This window comes from Carassius carassius, chromosome 9, assembly GCF_963082965.1.
Source record: "Carassius carassius chromosome 9, fCarCar2.1, whole genome shotgun sequence".
Classification (NCBI taxonomy): domain Eukaryota; kingdom Metazoa; phylum Chordata; class Actinopteri; order Cypriniformes; family Cyprinidae; genus Carassius; species Carassius carassius.
Window position 1 is genome coordinate 19,380,584 of NC_081763.1, and position 17,621 is coordinate 19,398,204.

The 17,621-nt window shown below is 39.0% G+C and overlaps 3 protein-coding genes across 4 annotated transcripts; 1 reads left to right on the top strand and 2 right to left on the bottom strand.

The window, feature by feature from the left end:
- Window positions 1-2,093: 2,093 nt before the first annotated feature.
- Window positions 2,094-5,603, bottom strand: LOC132149212 (myosin regulatory light chain 2, skeletal muscle). Its single transcript, XM_059558232.1, has 7 exons — window positions 5,464-5,603; window positions 4,708-4,803; window positions 3,800-3,875; window positions 3,614-3,718; window positions 3,439-3,517; window positions 3,308-3,356; window positions 2,094-3,024 (listed from the first exon to the last, which is right to left on the bottom strand). Exons 1-7 carry the CDS (start codon window positions 5,464-5,466, stop codon window positions 2,923-2,925), a joined length of 510 nt encoding a protein of 169 aa, XP_059414215.1. The 5' UTR covers window positions 5,467-5,603; the 3' UTR covers window positions 2,094-2,922.
- Window positions 5,604-7,902: 2,299 nt separating this feature from the next.
- On the bottom strand, window positions 7,903-10,471 carry LOC132149214 (sesquipedalian-1-like). The gene is made up of 4 exons (XM_059558236.1): window positions 10,209-10,471; window positions 9,752-9,886; window positions 8,726-9,029; window positions 7,903-8,635 (listed from the first exon to the last, which is right to left on the bottom strand). The coding sequence occupies exons 2-4, from the start codon at window positions 9,830-9,832 to the stop codon at window positions 8,172-8,174; spliced, it is 849 nt and encodes a 282-aa protein (XP_059414219.1). The 5' UTR covers window positions 9,833-9,886; window positions 10,209-10,471; the 3' UTR covers window positions 7,903-8,171.
- Window positions 10,472-10,872: 401 nt separating this feature from the next.
- Window positions 10,873-13,729, top strand: LOC132149213 (CD2 antigen cytoplasmic tail-binding protein 2-like). Of its 2 annotated transcripts, none has more exons than XM_059558235.1 (7): window positions 10,873-11,005; window positions 11,492-11,564; window positions 11,714-11,846; window positions 12,054-12,211; window positions 12,302-12,866; window positions 13,064-13,149; window positions 13,398-13,527. In XM_059558235.1, exons 2-7 carry the CDS (start codon window positions 11,493-11,495, stop codon window positions 13,419-13,421), a joined length of 1,038 nt encoding a protein of 345 aa, XP_059414218.1. In that variant the 5' UTR covers window positions 10,873-11,005; window position 11,492; the 3' UTR covers window positions 13,422-13,527. The 2 variants fall into 2 exon arrangements, with proteins under 2 accessions (XP_059414218.1, XP_059414216.1); XM_059558233.1 differs by having other exon boundaries at window positions 10,875-11,005; window positions 13,445-13,729.
- Window positions 13,730-17,621: the final 3,892 nt, after the last annotated feature.

A 17,621-nucleotide genomic window follows, 5' to 3' on the forward strand; every position in this document is an offset into this window, starting at 1 on the left:
ACAAGCAGTTATTTATTTTAGACATGTTATAATCACTAGCTTGCCTAATATTACTGCAGTATTTGTGTTATGGGAGATGGCGACTTCATACTGATTATTATTTCATTCTGATCTTTTATTATTATTATTATGCCCCATTGAAGGGGGAAGTGATCCCAAAGAGTTGGGAGAGAAAAGGAATGCATCAAAAAATGTATTCTAGGCATTGTTGTGTTAATTAAACATGTAAAATACAACCCTTAACAAAAGTTTCACCCGAACAGTGTTACTGTTGATGTGAAGTGAACACTGGTGAATTAAACTCCAACGTAATCCACTGACCCCTCAGTATTTTTAATTATTGTGATACATTCACCAGGTGACTGGACCATACTTACTAAACTCCTACTTGATATAAAGTATTTTCTGTCAAGACAGAAGAGACCTGAAGTGGTTTCTAGGTTGCATATGGTAGCCAAATACTCATGTCAATGTTTTAATGGTGTCTCCTGTGTTTACTGAACTTGTTCAGTCTCGATTGCAGGGGGTCAAACCACGGCCACACAGGGTTTCAGGGATACCCTTCCTGACCTCAGTGGTCTTTGCTTCCTCTAAAGGCACCACTATTCAAATGGAAAACAAGCAAATGATGTCTATGCAAATGTTATGTTCCTAACTATGGCACAGTGTAGGTGTTGACATTTATGTTGTGGCCAGCAGGTGGCTCAGGCTACCTTCACTGTTGACAGCAGCACTGGATATGTTAAAGGAAAAGTGAAGTGGGATGTCTTGTTTTAAGTTCCAAGCACTAGCATAAACCTAGTTTTTGTGCCTGTCAGGCCACCTTCACTAACACCATCTGGTCTCTATTGCCAACCAAGAGTGCAACAGGTGGACTTGAAATGGTTTGGACGCTGTGCTCACCAATAATTAATGCAAGGCCATCCAGTGTTGCTTTACTAACACTCTTGAGACAGCTGGGTCTGGGTGTAAAGTAGTTTGCCTTGTCTTATGGATTTATGCATTGGTGAATATGACCCAATGTATGTCGTAGGATTGTTGTAAAATTCATTTGAAATCATTTTCATTTTAATGTATTTAGGTTAGTACTCTCATCCTGTCCTTTGTATGTCTCATGCTTGTTTTTATGTTTACATGAAACCATTTACAGTTGAGAATGAAATGAATTCATAGATGAAGACAGTTGTTCTAAAACTGCAGAGGAAGTTCACAGTGTATTTAATAATTACAGTTATGAAGAACAATAAATCGTAATGTATTAAAATCTCCCTCAAGAGTGTGTTTCTTTCTGTTAATGTAATGAGTTATTTTAAGTGACATGGAACTATTTTGATACAGTGAATTCATCACCTCACGACGAAACTGAGGTTTTGTGTCACGTCCGGGTTACATGATTCATGCGTCATGTGCTTGGATATATATCTAAAGGGTTTTTCCCCTTATGAGTGTTAAGCTTATGTGGAAATGTGCCTAATGCAGAAATTGCTCGTAGGACACTTACTCCAAGTGAAAGTAACGTTAAGCGATAACCCTGACAAGGTGGTCTTGTATAACATTGTTTTTTTTGTTTTTTTGCTGCATTGTCTGATTGATTGTGCATATCAAGCCTTAACCAATAAATAAATATGCTTGATAATGTAATAAAACAAATCAGTTTTTGATTTAAGACCTTTAATATCTACATCAACTTGTAGTTTGGCCTCTTAGTTTTTAATTAATAAAGGTATAAAACTAATTGTAATGGTTTAAATGTTCAATCAGAATTTAACAGTTTTAAACAAATGCTTTTCCTGGTCAAATTGGAACATTTTTCTCTATCAATAATTAGAAAACGAGCAGTTAATGCTGAAAATATTAAAAACCTCTTGGTAGGATGTGACGGAGCAGCGTAGCTGTGCTATTATTGCCGTTGTAGTACTGTCATTGTCCAGCAGATAGCTTTATCATGCTCTCAGTATGTTCTACTACTGCTGGTCACCCTTGTGATTTACTGCATCATAGACCTGCAGTCTTATGTAATCTTCCATAACTTATATTACCATCTCTATTCTCTGTTTTATCCCACCTATCACACATAGCCAGCAGACACAGCATTACAAAAAGATGTTTTATTCACAGTTTGTGTCTTTTTATTGGTTACAGAAGAGTTTCTGACAGAGCAAAGCAGGCCCAGATGCAGAAAGCAAAAGGGTAGATAAAAAAAAAAAACAAGGACAGAGAAATAGCGAAGAGGAGGGGAGAGAGGGAGTGAAGAGGATATGTTTTCTTTCCTCTGCAGTCCCCATTCTCCTCTCTTTTGACGGTCTGTCTCTCTCACTCTCTCTGTGATGAGCTTGGCCTCACTTTTAGGAGCCAAAGCTCTCTCTTGGTACAAAACCCTCATTTTGTCTTTCTTTTTAGTCAACTGTCAAGCGAAAGAAACAAAAACGATGACTGGTTCCTCTATTGTAGAGTGAGATCACTCAATCTTGCCTCTATTCCCTCAGAATGAGCTCTCTTCCACATTTATCTAGAGAGAGATTTCAGCCACAAGCTATAGAAGTCTTCAACCCTCAAACAGCAGAAGGTGCTGCAACTTTCATGCATGAGAGGTGGTCGTGGGTAATGTGTGAGAAAAAGAGAGAAAGAGAGAGCATGTGAGAGATACAGTATTGATGTTCATTTTATTGAAAACAATCCCATATCCCCACTTGACAGACACTGTGGTCATGAGCCTCTCCGCCCTCCCAATTCAGCCTCAGTGAGACAAGTCTTTGGAGAGATGGAGAGAGTAAGTGCTTGAGAGTAACAAAGATGATGGAAAGGAAGAAAGGGAGGAAGAAACACAAAGTAAGAGAAGGAGGACAGAGAACAGACTGGGAGAGTGAAACAGTGAGGGATGCACGTTCATCTCTTAATTTTCTGTCTTGTCTCCACGAGCGTTTACTCCTCCTTCTCCTCTCCGTGTGTGATGACGTAGCAGATGTTCTTGTAGTCAACATTGCCAGCAACATCTGGGGGGAAGGCGGCCCACAGATTCTTCATCTAAAAGAATTTAGATTATATAAATATTAACCAGTTCTCATTTTAGAGACTTAATCTAATCCAGAAAAATGTATTAAAGTTGCAGTGAAACAGAAATAGTGACAGGTCTTTTATGCATTGTGACATACATCCACGGGAAAAGATTAATTGAAGAAGAAATAATTGTAGGCAGGGACTTGAATTTATTGAACTTATTGGAAGGATTAATAACATGCATTTAGAAAATAGATGAATCGCCATTTCATGCTGATTTAAAACTATGAAAAGCATCATGTGATCTCACCTCCTCTGCAGAGAACCTATCGCACTGAGTGGTCAGAAGCTCCTCAAGGCTGGAAAGAGAGATAACGAATAGCAGTCAGACATGGAAACATTTTGCACATAGAAATAAAAAGTGAGTTAATATATGCTTACAATTGCTTCTTGATGAAGCCGGTGCCCTCTGGGTCCAGCACCTTGAAGGCAGTCACAATGACGTCTTCGGGGTCAGCACCTTTTTAGAGACAATGGAAGCAAGTTACACTGACTGAATACAACAATGATTGGTAAACTGAAGGGAAAACAGCCAGAGAAAGGGACTTTTGCATACCCTTCAGCTTCTCTCCGAACATGGTGAGGAAAACGGTGAAGTTGATTGGGCCGCTGGCTTCCTTGATCATGGCCTCCAGCTCCTCATTCTTCACGTTCAGCTGGCCTGCAGAGAGACAAGGATGGTCAGCACACATGCATGGATATATTTACAAAGGACACAAGATTACACAAGACATAAACTCACCCATTGAGGCCAACACGTCCCTAAGGTCGTCTTTGCTGATGATACCGTCTCTGTTCTGGTCAATGATTGTGAAAGCCTAAGCGTGCAGGACAGAAAAAAAAAAGACATGCACATTTTTACAAGAGTTTGTGGTGAAGGAAAACGAGCCTGCTCTTAGTTGTAAACAAATGACTAAAGAGTCTATTTAACAAGAAATCTTCCGCTTGTAGCTTTTTTCTCTTCCCTGACAGTACTGGTAAAATCTCTTATCAGTAACATGAAACTCAAGAAGGGGCTTGAAGAGCAGCAGCTGCTAACTCCCACCTGGCCCCCACAGAGACCCTTGCTGATCCTTCTTTCCATCTGGGAGACGTGTCAAGTCGATCCCAACTGTAATGTCAGACATTCCTGAAGAGTCACTTGAGAAGGCTGCATCATTTATTAATAAACCATTCAAACCACTTCACATCCTTACATAGCTCAGTCACACACTAGCCTGACGCTAATTCCAGTCACCTCACCCATTTAGCATGTGCGTACATACTTTTTTACTTAGTGTCTGAGATAATGATATTAATTTAGAGTAATCACAATGTGCAAAAACCGAAAGTATGGTCAACTTGTACATTTTTTCTGGTCTTTTGTGCATTATTTGTCATTTCAAGGTCCACTCAGAAATCTAATACACATTTAATGTTCTTTTCCTGCAACTACCTTTAAACATAATCTATATATATATATATAATTTTTTTTTTATTTTTTTTATTTTATATAATATAAATTACTTAAAAATATGTCTATTCAGTACCAATGTATCTGACACAGGTAAATTGGTATGCTTGTTGTATTATGTTAAAGATTAAACCAATCCTGTAATGAAAGTGTAAGTACAGGTGAACATGATAAGATCTGATCTGTTTTTTTTTTACCTCTTTGTACTCCTGAATCTGGCTCTGCTCAAACATGGAGAAGACGTTGGAGGAACCCTCTCCTCCTCCTGCCCTCCTCTTGGCCTTCTTGGGTGCCTAGAAAGAAAGAGAAATCATTTTTAACATTAAGTACAGTAGAAAAGTGTGTATTATGTGCATAATTTGAAAAACTGAAGATCAGACACTCACATTGCAGTGCCACATATAGCTTATAGACACACGACTCTTATTCATAAGACATTTTTACATATTTATTGTTATTAAAACCCTGTTAAGCCACATTGTAATAAAACACACATTTTTTACATGTGATATACATCCAAATAATGACCTGTGCAAAGGTCATTCCTCACTGATTAACAAAATCATATTCATTAGCTTTATCATATTATGCTTTCTGGTGAAACTTGCAATATTCTATATTTTCTTAATTTTACATCTCACATAAAATTACTGGAAAAATAAATTAATTCCATATTTCATGGCAAGAGAAAACAAAACCACTCAGATTAATGGTTTATAACTGCTGGTCCTGGTTCCAACAGCACAGGTTCAGAAAGAATGGCTTCAGAAAAAATGCCCAGCTTATCAAATCCTGTTGAAGTCCACAGTTCAATTATCCAAGAATCAGGCGCTGATTCAAAATGCAAGCTCACTTCCATTCAACCCTGCTTAGAGTGAGGCATTATGTCCTTGGCTCATATGTGTCCACCTAGATGGTGTGGCCAGGTAACATCTAAGCTTCAGGCTACTCACCATGCTGAGACGGTATGTGTGAAGTCTAAGAAGCTCAAGAAGTGAAGACTGAAGCCGCGTATTGACTTGTTCCTGTGCGGCTTATATACTGCCGAAGGCCCCTTGCTAAATATAGATCCATCCTTAAGTGTGGCTTGGGAAAAAGACAGAAGGAAGAAATAGGGACAGGGAAAACTATGCAAGGGGAGAGAGATGAGGTAGGGGTAAAGTGATGAAGGAACACAGGGTGGGATGCACTATCGTCTTACAGTGCTCAGAAATAGCTATTGGAGTCTTGGAACTGGATGAATCTGATACTGATGGCAGCGGTCTGCGTATCTCACGTAGACTAATAAGGACATGGAGACGTAAGGGACTGTTTGAACTTCGCACAATCACATAACTCAAGCAATCTGAACTGGACTCCCACCCCATTTAGATTAGTGGAGGATCAATATTTGGTTTTCAGTTTTACACCTGAATCCTGGGGTTGGGATGGGGGGAGGTTGCATTAATAGATACTGATTGATGTAAATCCTGAGATTTTTTGAGCCATTAATTATCTTGTTCGTTTATGTGTACATGCCCCCATCTGATATATAAGAGATTGTTGTGGTGTCTTAACCCTTGCTGTCTTGTCACCTCTTTCCAAATCAGTGCTAATCAAAAATAGGTTTTAATGCCTTTCCTAATATAGTGATACCATAAGATTTGTGTCCAAGTCCCCTCACCCACGTCACCCGCCACATGGCCATGCCCAAATTCAGCACTCTCTTCTTGGAGCTCTTTGACCTCGCTCGGTCACTCTGTAGTCACTGTAAGACGCAGTTTGTGACAAAGGAGGCTGCTCTGTGTATGGGCACTTAATTATTGTCTTTTCTTTCAGTTTGAGATGATCAGCAGCACAGTGCAGCCCACAGAGGGTTTGGTATGGGACACGCATGAGGGGAAATCTGAGGCTTAATACAGGCTCTTTTGGAAAGGCAGGGGCAATGGACAGCTGGAAGTGACCAAAATAGCAAAACAAACTTGTCTGCTCCTTGCGCTCTCCTTTTCTTCTCTGTTTAATCCATCAGTCACTTCCTTGTACACTTTTAGCACTCCAAGAGTTTGTTTTGCATTCTTTTCCTCATTTAGGCTCATTTGACACCTTTTGAGTCTGTCCTTTACATGTTTTGTTCCCCTTTCTAGATCTTGCCTGGATCTTTCATTGTTCAATTTAAGCAATCTGTAGTAATTGATAAGCTTAAGGTAATAATAAACTTGAAAAGGAAATGCATACATATAAATAATTTAATTTTCTTGTATTTCCATACACTGATAATTCTTCCAGTCATTGGAAAAGCAGCTGAACGATTAGACTGGTTCTCAAATTAGATATGGTATAGCCTATTGATACACCCCTCCTCTAACTATATATGGTGGAACAGCATTCAAAGAGTGTATGAGAGATCAACAGGCAGGGAAGGAAAGCCTGGGTCAGAGGAAGTGTAGGCCTTGATATGAGATATTTCATGTCAGAATGATTTTCTTAAGTTAATTGTAGACACTTTTCAAGTATGTCTGACTGCTGACCGATCAGGTTGTGTATACATCTGTGATTTAGCATCTTCATAGTGTAGGTCACTGTGTCAGTCATCTTTGTTTTGTTTATGGACTGTCAAAGTGAACATGTCTATACGTACAGGACATGTTACATGTAACGTGATCTTCTCTGACATGTATCTTCAAAGCTGTTTATCATGGCAGAGATGACTGGAATCCGGATGAGGTGAAAAAGGCCACATCGTCGCTGTAGGGGTTTGACATACCGGAAGTCTGCAGTGTGCAGAGGTTATGGTTGAAATGAGGAGCTTCATGTTGCATCCTACACTTAAGGTGTCTGTAGTTTTTTTGTTGTCAAAGCTTTGATGTATGTCACAGAATCCACATTAAACTTCATAACGTGGCTTTATGAATCATCATACAACTACAGTATAGAGCTGCATTTCTGAAATGCTTACTGCATACAAACTTTATAGTTTATTTTTATGTTTACTGATATGACTGCAATATAAAATGGTTGCTTTTTAAATGACGTGTTAAATGTTCCAAATATGTTGAGTGAACTAGAAACTAAAAGAAAAAAGGCACATCTACATCCCCAAAGAATTGAGACGTTGAGAAAGAGGAAGAGTAGAAAGAAGTCGTCTCCGGAACTGTGTGAATTAAGTTCTGTAAGGCAGATCTAAACAGCCACTTGTGTTGCCCTTTTCACAAAATCACATTAGTGATTAGGCTCCCTCAGTACCTAACAATAAATTAAAAATGAATTATTATTGAGCATTCACAGCTCTACAACTAATATGTAATCTCTATAATCAAATTTAATTTGAAGGTATATGAAATACTTTGGATCCAATAAGACATTTTGCTATTGTAAATGTCTGCACATAGATTAAAAGATGGAGGTGAAGCTACTGGTGGTTTGGGTCTCTTTTATAACAGTTCAAGCTAGAAGGAACTAGGCTGAGAGACCACAGAGAGGAAATGAGAAATGCACAAGATCAGTGTCAGACAGTGCTAATCTGCATACCTTCATAAAATAAAAAGACAGCAGGATTCTACTACTGCAGTATTACATTTACTGCATCCTTAATACATTCACCAGTCTGCTGTTTTAGGACAAGATTTACTATTAAGACGACAATATGAACTAATGCATATATGCGATAGGTAAAGATACTACTCTAGCCAAGGTCAATGAGGTCTTCCTCAACGTATCCCACTTCCTCACGCTTCTTCTTCAGCCAATCAGCTCTTAGTTGCTTAATCTCATTTCCATAGTGCTCATGCAGTTTACTAAACTCCTCCAAAGGATCAAAGCCCACAACAGGCCACTCCCCATAAGATGGTGCCGGACCATTTAAGGGTGTGACATGAGCATTTCTCTTGGGCCAGAGCTTTGGAGATCGCTTACTGGTAGTCTTGAATTGAATAGGAGGGGCATGAAGACTAGAGCTGGTGGGAATGTTTGGCATAGACGGAGGTGGTACAGAACTGGTGCTGTAGCTCCGCCCATCTCTGGGCACTATGGAAGTCCCATGTATGAAATAGGGTTGTCCTGGGTTCCAGGCAGCCATTATATTATTGGGTGTAGAAGTCACTTCAGAGGTCTGGATGGAATCACAAAGACGTTTGTCTCTTCTAGCTTCTGTTTTGTTAAGAGCATGAAAAAATACAATCAGACATGTTAATTGTGTTCAAGCTAGTAGACACAGAAAGCACATTTACATAAACGCACCTTCGTAGCGTCTCTCCAGGTCTCTGACGATCATGGAAAGGTAGATGTGACTGGCGCAGAACAGTGCACCGATCCAGCTCTCCTGGCTGAGATGGTCATCAGCGGCTAGTCTATACGTGCGGAGGCCTGGTCCATTGAACACCAAAGAGAAACAGAACTGACCATCTGTCTCACACGCCTGCACCAGGCAACCCTCCAGAACAATCACTCCCAACAGGTTACGATCGCCTGGACGCTCCTGATAAAACAGCAGATTCCCCTTCAACACAAACCAGCGGCGCAGGTATGTGGTGTTCCTCTCTCTCTGCAGAATAAGGAAGTCATTGCAATTACGACTTGTTTAAAGATGGAGAACATTATCTAGAATGTGCAGGACAGAGAAACACTGGAGATGATGAATGGTGAAAACATCTTTTGTAATGCACAGCAGACTGAGATATTCTGAACCTGAATTAATGTCACTAATGAAGAAATTATTTTAATAAGTGTCTATCAAATAAGTGTAACGCCCATGTTTCAGAATTGTGGTCAAATTTACAGATATGAGGGTGATATATTTTTTGTTTATTCTGTAATATTGGTAATTGAACAGATTATTATTAGAGATCATTAAAATAACCATTTTATTAACATATCATATAGTCCTGCTAGCCACTATTATCTTTACTTTTAGCATTATATTTGAAATTGTACAGTAACCTAAAAATGTACATTTTCCTATTTGAATTGAACAGGTAAATCGAAACAAAAGAGAAAATATTAATCTATTTGTTTTTACGTGAAGGGATCTATACAAGGATCCTTAAGGTGAAGTCTGTAATGCATCATGAAGAAGATAAGATGTCTCAGGTATAATGTACTTCACTTTCCTAAGCACTTGCACCGTAAACAAATCGGACAGACATCGTAAACAAATCGGACACTCACAACACTCTCGAAACTGCTTAGAATGCTTCAGCTTTTCCAAACAAGCATTCTAGATTAATTTAATATTATGCGGGTAAATTGACAAATCCAGCTACCTACCTTTTTGTAGAGGTATCCCTCTTTATCTACAGGTGAAGGGCAGGACAGGTAGTGGGTTAGAATCTTTTCATGGATCTTCATCACAACGCCACCTGGCGTGCAGCCGTGTCCTGGCGCGAGCACAGAGCGAGCGAGCTTTACAGCAACAGAAATAATTAAAACCCATGGATAAATAATATTTGCCATTGTAATTCTTTTTTATTCAATTTTGATTTATTATTTGTAGAATTGTTTTTAAAAGCTTACATGTATTTCTCAGGAAGTATGAAATCATACGTGAATAACTTGTCTATCCGGTTCTCGCAGTATCTGTTAGTATTGTTGCTAGTCAGCCACAAATATATTGCCACGTAAACACGGTGTCATTCTTGAAGCAGCAATTTGCGCTTTGTAAAAGGATAAACAAACGTTTGTGACGGGAACAGTGACGTACCGACAGACAGGTGCAACAACTTACTTTTGCCAATGTCTTTCCGTTGATTTATCGTTGATCGCATACAACCTTAGTGGCAAAACATCACTTCAGGGCACGCTCCCCAATCCCGGCAAATCGCATAAAGAACAGAATGATATCAGAAGTTTCGTATTACCAGCGCGCACCCTCACTCCGGACTCGCAAGTGTTTAAATATAAATTACGCGAGCCACTTCCTGGTAACAAAAGCCGATGCCCTATTCTCTTTAGACTTCATGATGAAATAGCAGCAACATGCGCGTTCACACAGCCCCGATTAATGAATTTATGCATGGACAAAAAATAGGAAAGTATACACTTACAAGTAAAAACAGATACTCTGCATATTACCGAGTCATGTTTTAATTCAGGCTGTCATTCGAATATAGAAACTATATCAGGACAGTGCGTTTGCTTAGTTGATTTTTTTCACAGTTCCTACTGTTCTGCTTCTCAAGTGCACCTTTTTGTATTGAGCTTTCATAGAGACGCATTATGCTTACAATAAAGAGTTTTTTCTCTAGCCAATGAGTGAGATGTTCCCGGGAAGCATACACGCCGGTGTTAACTGTAACATAAATAATAATAACAGAACAATAATTTGGAAGCTTAAAACAGGAGGTTTTTGTAAAATGTCCAAGCAGGTCAAGTGATGGACGTGAGGTCGCTGAAGTGGGCGTCATTGAACCGCCTCGGCTCCGGGGGGCGATAGAGACTCGGACAGAAGCTTACCAATGACGCTGTTCCGTTTTTTTTTTTTGTAGTTTGCTTGAATGGCGCAGCGGGGAGAATAACATCCAGGTAACTAAATATTTTACCACGTGTTTCTACCTTATTGCTGTTGGTTTATAGTTGACCTGTCTGTTAAGCGTCTGTCTCGGTCGAGCTGAAGTTTATTTTAGATGACTCATGCGTTAGCTAACGTTAGCTGGCACACGCACCGCACGGACGCGCGCAGCAATTAGCTTGGCGAATTGCGCAGCAGTGGTGTAAATACTTTTGAATGTGATACCAAATTTAGTTTGTATTCAGTTATTATATATGGTTGAGGTTTTGTAAAATGTGCGTTAAGTATAGGCCTAATGCTTTAATATAAAATTTTAGATGGAGTTTACTATGTGGGCACACGGTTATGTACACTGTAGTCTCCTGTGAAGTCTCTCTAACTGTCAGAACGACTCCATATGTACAGGTTTCAAAAATTTAATGTGTTATGGAGTATCATCATTATGTTAAGAGCATTAACATTCGACAGTACACCGTGCACACATCTTATGCCTCTTTTAGCATGTCGAAAAGGAAAGTGACGTTTGAGGATGGAGATGGGGAGATCACTTTGGAAGATGCTCCAAAGAAGAAGGTCGGCTTCTTATAACCATTTATATTTTAATAGATTTTGTCAAAGTGTCCTGTTATTATCATGCATATTGTTATTCTGATGAAACAGATTTTGCAGTACTGTGAATTCCCTCATGCTCTGTTCTGCTTTATCCCGATGTCTTTTTACAGATTGTCGATGGTGTGAGTGGCCCAGGATCCAGATTTAAGGAGAAACACTCTTTGGACAGTGATGAGGAAGATGAAGGAGATGTTGGAGAAAATAGCAGCAAATATGACATCCTTGCCAGTGACGATGTGGATGGTGTGTGAATAATAATTTGGCCTCAGGCAGATTATTGAATAAATGTTATATGCACTCTTCCTCTTGACCTCTTAAGTGTCTCTCTGTTAGATTGTTTAAAAGGCTGAGAAATGCCACTGGATTCTGAAAAGCTAGATTGCTTGTATTATATGTATGTTTTACAGTAGATAAAATAATATTTGTCTTACACATTCTTTGTGATTACAGGCCAGGAAATGGCAACCATTGACTATGATGAGGGTGTACGCATCACCCCATTTAATCTCACCGAGGAAATGCAGGAGGGACACTTTGATTCAGAGGGAAACTATTTTGTCAACAAAGAGAAAGATATCAGAGACAACTGGCTGGACAATATCGACTGGGTACAATTTATTGCACAAATTTTGAGAAATAGTTGATAAGTTTACATATTTGAGAAATGTTTTCCTCAATAATACTATCTCTTCACACAGGTGAAGATAAAAGAGCAGCCTGTGAAAAAGAAGAAAGGCCTTGCCGCTAAGCGGAAGAGAAGAATTGGTGATGAAGACGAAGCAGAAGAGGAGATAAAGCGGGAGGAGCAGCGGAAAGACAGTGAAGAAGATGAGGAGGAAGAGGAGAAAGGACCTGCAGAAGACCCTCTGGCTGCATACAGCCATCATCAACTCACAGAAGCCGTCATTGAGCTGATGCTGCCGGGAGAAACAGTGGCTGCTGCTCTGAGAAGACTTGGCGGTCTTGGAGGACGCAAGAAGAAAGGGAGACTGAGAGAAGGAGAAGAGGAGAAAAAAGAGACTATAAATAGAGATTCTGATAAACTAGACAAACTGACCGCATTAGCAGATAGACTAGTGGGGATTGGAGAATTTGAAATTTATCAGCAGACTTATGAAAAACTGGCCTACAAGCTGAAGGGGTTGACTCGAGGAAAGGCAGCCAAAACACTAGAGGAGGAAAAAGATGAGCTAGACATGTTCGGCGAGGACTTTGATGAGCAGCATGGTGCAGACAAAGATGAGGATAAAGACAACACCAGGGGTAAGTGATAGGACAACGATGTTTTTTTTAAAGGTAGCACGATTAGGTGCAATTTAAATATGAACTCTTATTTGTAGTTGTGTAGCCATCTTTTGTCACTGTCATAAATAATTAGTCTGGAAAATTTTACTTTCCTGATTATTTGATTCATGGCTGACCCCTTAGAAATAAGTCATATATTTTCTGTTTCTTTCTAGTGATTGATGAGGTCATGTGGGAATACAAATGGGACAATGAGGAAAACTCTGAGCTCTATGGGCCCTTCAGCAGCCAACAGATGCAGGTAAGACATTATCGGTGTTTTAATACCAAACTTCAATTTGCACAAGTAAATTAATGATTGTTTTTTTTTATTACTCAAAGGTGTTTCTGTGTGTGTGTGTGTCATATATATATATATATATATATATATATATATATATATATATATATATATATACACACACACACACACATTTTTTAAATTTTTATATTCAAATGGTTTTAAAAATGTAATCACTGACAGATTCAGTAATGCTCTTTTGTTTGGAGTGGTCTGACATAGGCATTGACTAAAATGGCTGTATCTTTTATTCCAGGACTGGGTTGACGAGGGCTACTTTAAGGATGGAGTCTACTGTAGGAAGATTGGCCAAGAACACGCCCCCTTCTACAACTCAAAGAGAATAGACTTTGAACTCTATACATGATCTGTTGATGAATTGTGCTCCAGATTTTGATTTCTTCTGCCCATCTTAGAGGGCTTCTCTGAATAATTGTTTACTCCTCAATAATCGTCTTTGTCTTATGTACACTCATACACTAGAATGTGTTCCTGTGTTTGATACAAGATGTGTTTTAAAATAAAAGACTTTATGGCTGGACCCAACCTGGTGTTTTGGCTAAATGTTACAGCTATTGTGAACGGATTTTAAAGAGAGCCTCTAGTTTGCTACAGATCATATTCAAAACGCAAACCGCGGGGCGCTACATATGCCAAGAAAACTTAGAAGTTCACATGGGGGACAAAGACGACTATTCTCCCTCCTGGAACCTAATTGGCCAGTACGTTGACGCTGCACGTTTACAATTGGCTGAAATGTTAGACCCTACCCGAGGGGCGGGACATTCTCATACTTTGCGATGTTCTGATTGGTTCTTCGACTGACCGGGAACACGCTTGTACCGATTGATCGGTCTGAACCGTCACCGTCAGGCATGGAAATGTCACACAAACATCGCTGTTTTAGAAACAACGGCTAAAGGAGATGCTTTCACAGCCTCACCGCACGTTTCCCCTGAAACGGTTTTAGGTTAGTGTGCAGTTTTTGTCATTTACATCTGTCTGAAGTACAAGATAGTAAAATTCCCTTTTAATTCGATGTATTTGACGGGTTTTTGCGCAGATAGCAGCGTAGCTCAGTTAGCCGCTGTTTACGTCGACGACGTAACGTTACACAAAACTACACCAGTGTCTGGAAACTTATATTTCTAATAAAGCGGCTGCTGAGCAACATAATTAATAACTGTAACTCCCCAATATTTAACATGGTTTCGTCTTTTGAGTTTTGAGAATTTAGCTGGGCATCTGTTTGACTGCGGTTATAGTTTGTTTTTCCGCTGAAGTGTGTGAGATATGAGGCTGCTGTTTGATCTCTTCTCGGTACAGCAGAGCTGAATGCACGGCTAGCTATAACACATTAAAACGACGAGGAAACGTGTAATACTTGTGTTCTACACTAGGTTTGGTCTTCAGGCAAAATACTAGAAAACAAATTCCAACGATTTTCAGCGCAGTGCTGACTGTTCGGAAAGACTAACAGTTATACGTTAGACTGTTAGTGAGCTCAGCGATGTGATGATTAAACGTTAGTTTGCAAGTTCATATTTATTTTCGCGAGTTACTATCAGTAAATGTGTGGCCCTAACAACAGAACTGCAATATTATATTCTCACCGTACACGACATCACTGTGTGACAACTGAAAGGGTTTCGATTTCGGTTTGGTTGTTGTTGTTACTACTGAATGCGAATAACGGTTCTAATTCTGTTTATAGTATTTTTTTTACGAGACGGTTGTGTTGATTTGTCTGTCATATTGCTCAGTGAGAGATTGAGAAGTCAGCAGTTGAAATTAAAGCTTACACGCTGTTCAGTTCTGGTGTATTCACAGCATTACACCTGTTACTACATCATTCTGTGATCGTGAACGACTACATTTTATAAGATATTATATATATATATATATATATATATATATATATATATATAGATAGAGATAGATAGATAGATAGATACCTATTGATAGATAAAAATCAATTCAGAGTTTGAAATTATTTTTATTTTATTTTTTAAAGTATCTTTATTTTTAAGTATCTTCCTCACAATATAAACAGGAACATTATTAATATAAATATCAACATTAGAAATGATCAAACACAAATATACTGGGTGCCATACACCCAGTACATTTAGGTTGGATGATTGTAGTTTAAAAATAGGTCTAATAATAATTACCTTCATGGCATTTCAAACCTAGCTTTTATTTCATAAATAGATCTTTTGACAAAGGTGTTTTTTTATACACAATGAAAGTCGATGGGCTAACGTTGTTATTCGGTTGTTCCACTGAAGAAAGATGGGGTCATACAGGTTTGGAATGATATGAGTGAGAGTAAAATGATGACAACATTAAATTTTTTAGTACCTTTTAATAATTCATTCATTAATCACTATCCCTCTAATTAATCAAGATTTGTGTTTTTGGTAGACTAGGTAATATTGAAGAGCAGATGATAAATTGTCAAACAGACATTTATAAAAGTTTCCTTTTTAAGTTAATATGTGGATTAGTAATCATATAATTTGACATGCTTTGCTTATGCATACCTTGTCTTTACTATGCACACTGTTTACCCTCAAACTTCAGTTTCAACCATCAGTATTTATTATTGTCAAGTCAAGTCACCTTTATTTATATAGCGCTTTAAACAAAATACATTGCGTCAAAGCAACTGAACAACATTCATTAGGAAAACAGTTTGTCAATAATGCAAAATGATATTGAATTAATTTGCAGTTCATCATTGAATTCAGTGATGTCATCTCTGTTCAGTTAAATAGTGTCTGTGCATTTATTTGCAATCAAGTCAACGATATCGCTGTAGTGAATGAAGTGACCCCAACTAAGCAAGCCAGAGGCGACAGCGGCAAGGAACCGAAACTCCATCGGTGACAGAAGGGAGAAAAAAACCTTGGGAGAAACCAGGCTCAGTTGGGGGGCCAGTTCTCCTCTGACCAGACGAAACCAGTAGTTCAGTTCCAGGCTGCAGCAAAGTCAGATTGTGCAGAAGAATCATCTGTTTCCTGTGGTCTTGTCCTGGTGCTCCTCTGAGACAAGGTCTTTACAGGGGATCTGTATCTGGGGCTCTAGTTGTCCTGGTCTTCGCTGTCTTTCAGGGATGTAGAGGTCCTTTCTAGGCGCTGATCCACCATCTGGTCTGGATACGTACTGGATCCGGGTGACTGCAGTGACCCTCTGATCTGGATACAGACTGGATCTGGTGGCTACGGTGACCTCGGAATAAGAGAGTAACAGACAAATATTAGCGTAGATGCCATTCTTCTAATGATGTAGCAAGTACATGGGGTGTTATGGGAAGTATTTTTGTATGCAATAGTCAATAGTCTTGAATAATCAAGTGTTTGTACTGGTTCCTGCTAGGGATATGCAGTTAATGTGACAATTACTGCATAAAAAGTAGATATCAATTAACTTATATATTGTTACAGTGTTAGTTCAGTAAATATATTGTTTGTTACAGTTATTTTACTAGTATGCAAAATGTGTTCTTATTAGCCAATCAGATTTGGTAACGTCATTATGTAGGGGTTAGTTCACTGCTTGTTTACGTTTAGCATCAGATGCTCGTAGGCTCCGGTGCGGATGGTTGTAGATAAACCCATCAGCGCTGGGCAAGAGCACAAAACCCCCGTTGCCTTTAAGTTGTGACTTAATAAGTGAAGTAAAGTTCCTGAACGTACTCTCTTTGTTGTGTGCTTCTCTTCACGCCTCCACGGACACTGGGAAACCAACACGAGAAAGCACAACAATATTTAAATTACAAGCTATAATTTAGTTGATCCTATTTTTTCTATCCTTTTGTGAATTCTAGTGACTGGAACTTGTGTTTATTGAAGAAGTGAAGTGGTTAACTAATGCTAATGCTTGTTCCACAGTTGTGATGTTTTGGGAATAAAGGTGTCAAACAGAAAGAGCGGATTGCATCACAGAACTAGAAAAGAGGCTCAGCGATGAGGCTCAGTCACCACAACCTCAGCACTTGAGCTCCTCATACAAGATGAAAACAGTATGGTAATTTCATGTTGTTTTTGTCATCCCTCAGCACTCCCTTCACTGTTCTCCTTGTTAACTGCAACACAACTTAAGGTGTTACTATTATAAGAGTAATATGAAGGTGTCAGGGAGGGAAGACAGATTAACTGTGGCACACCTTTGTAAGACATTCAGAGAAATAAGAAAAATGCAAAAAGGGAGAAGATTGTAGACAGTGGGCTGTGAAGCCAAAAGGGGTGTTTCACCTAATCATTTAGTTCTGCCACTCTCTAATCAACACACTCTGGATCTGTGATCACATGACTCCAGTAACGCTTGATCTCTACATGGTGACAGGAGGATGAACATTTCTCATTCTCCAAACTTTCCTAGTAATTATTACATTGTAAGTAATTTATGTTGTTTAATATCAACTTAAT

What these genes read in the sequence shown, in the direction of transcription:
- LOC132149214 (XM_059558236.1), bottom strand. Translation starts at nt 9,832, where the DNA reads ATGAAGATCCATGAAAAGATTCTAACCCACTACCTGTCCTGCCCTTCA. An exon ending in AGGGATACCTCTACAAAAAG is followed by an intron (nt 9,030 to 9,751) that starts GTAGGTAGCTGG and finishes CTTATTCTGCAG; the next exon opens with AGAGAGAGGAACACCACATA. An exon ending in CCTGGAGAGACGCTACGAAG is followed by an intron (nt 8,636 to 8,725) that starts GTGCGTTTATGT and finishes TTAACAAAACAG; the next exon opens with AAGCTAGAAGAGACAAACGT.
- LOC132149213 (XM_059558233.1), top strand. Translation starts at nt 11,493, where the DNA reads ATGTCGAAAAGGAAAGTGACGTTTGAGGATGGAGATGGGGAGATCACT. An exon ending in TGCCAGTGACGATGTGGATG is followed by an intron (nt 11,847 to 12,053) that starts GTGTGTGAATAA and finishes TTGTGATTACAG; the next exon opens with GCCAGGAAATGGCAACCATT. An exon ending in GGATAAAGACAACACCAGGG is followed by an intron (nt 12,867 to 13,063) that starts GTAAGTGATAGG and finishes GTTTCTTTCTAG; the next exon opens with TGATTGATGAGGTCATGTGG.
- LOC132149212 (XM_059558232.1), bottom strand. An exon ending in GGCTTCATCAAGAAGCAATT is followed by an intron (nt 3,357 to 3,438) that starts GTAAGCATATAT and finishes CTCTCTTTCCAG; the next exon opens with CCTTGAGGAGCTTCTGACCA. An exon ending in ATAGGTTCTCTGCAGAGGAG is followed by an intron (nt 3,025 to 3,307) that starts GTGAGATCACAT and finishes AAATTCTTTTAG; the next exon opens with ATGAAGAATCTGTGGGCCGC.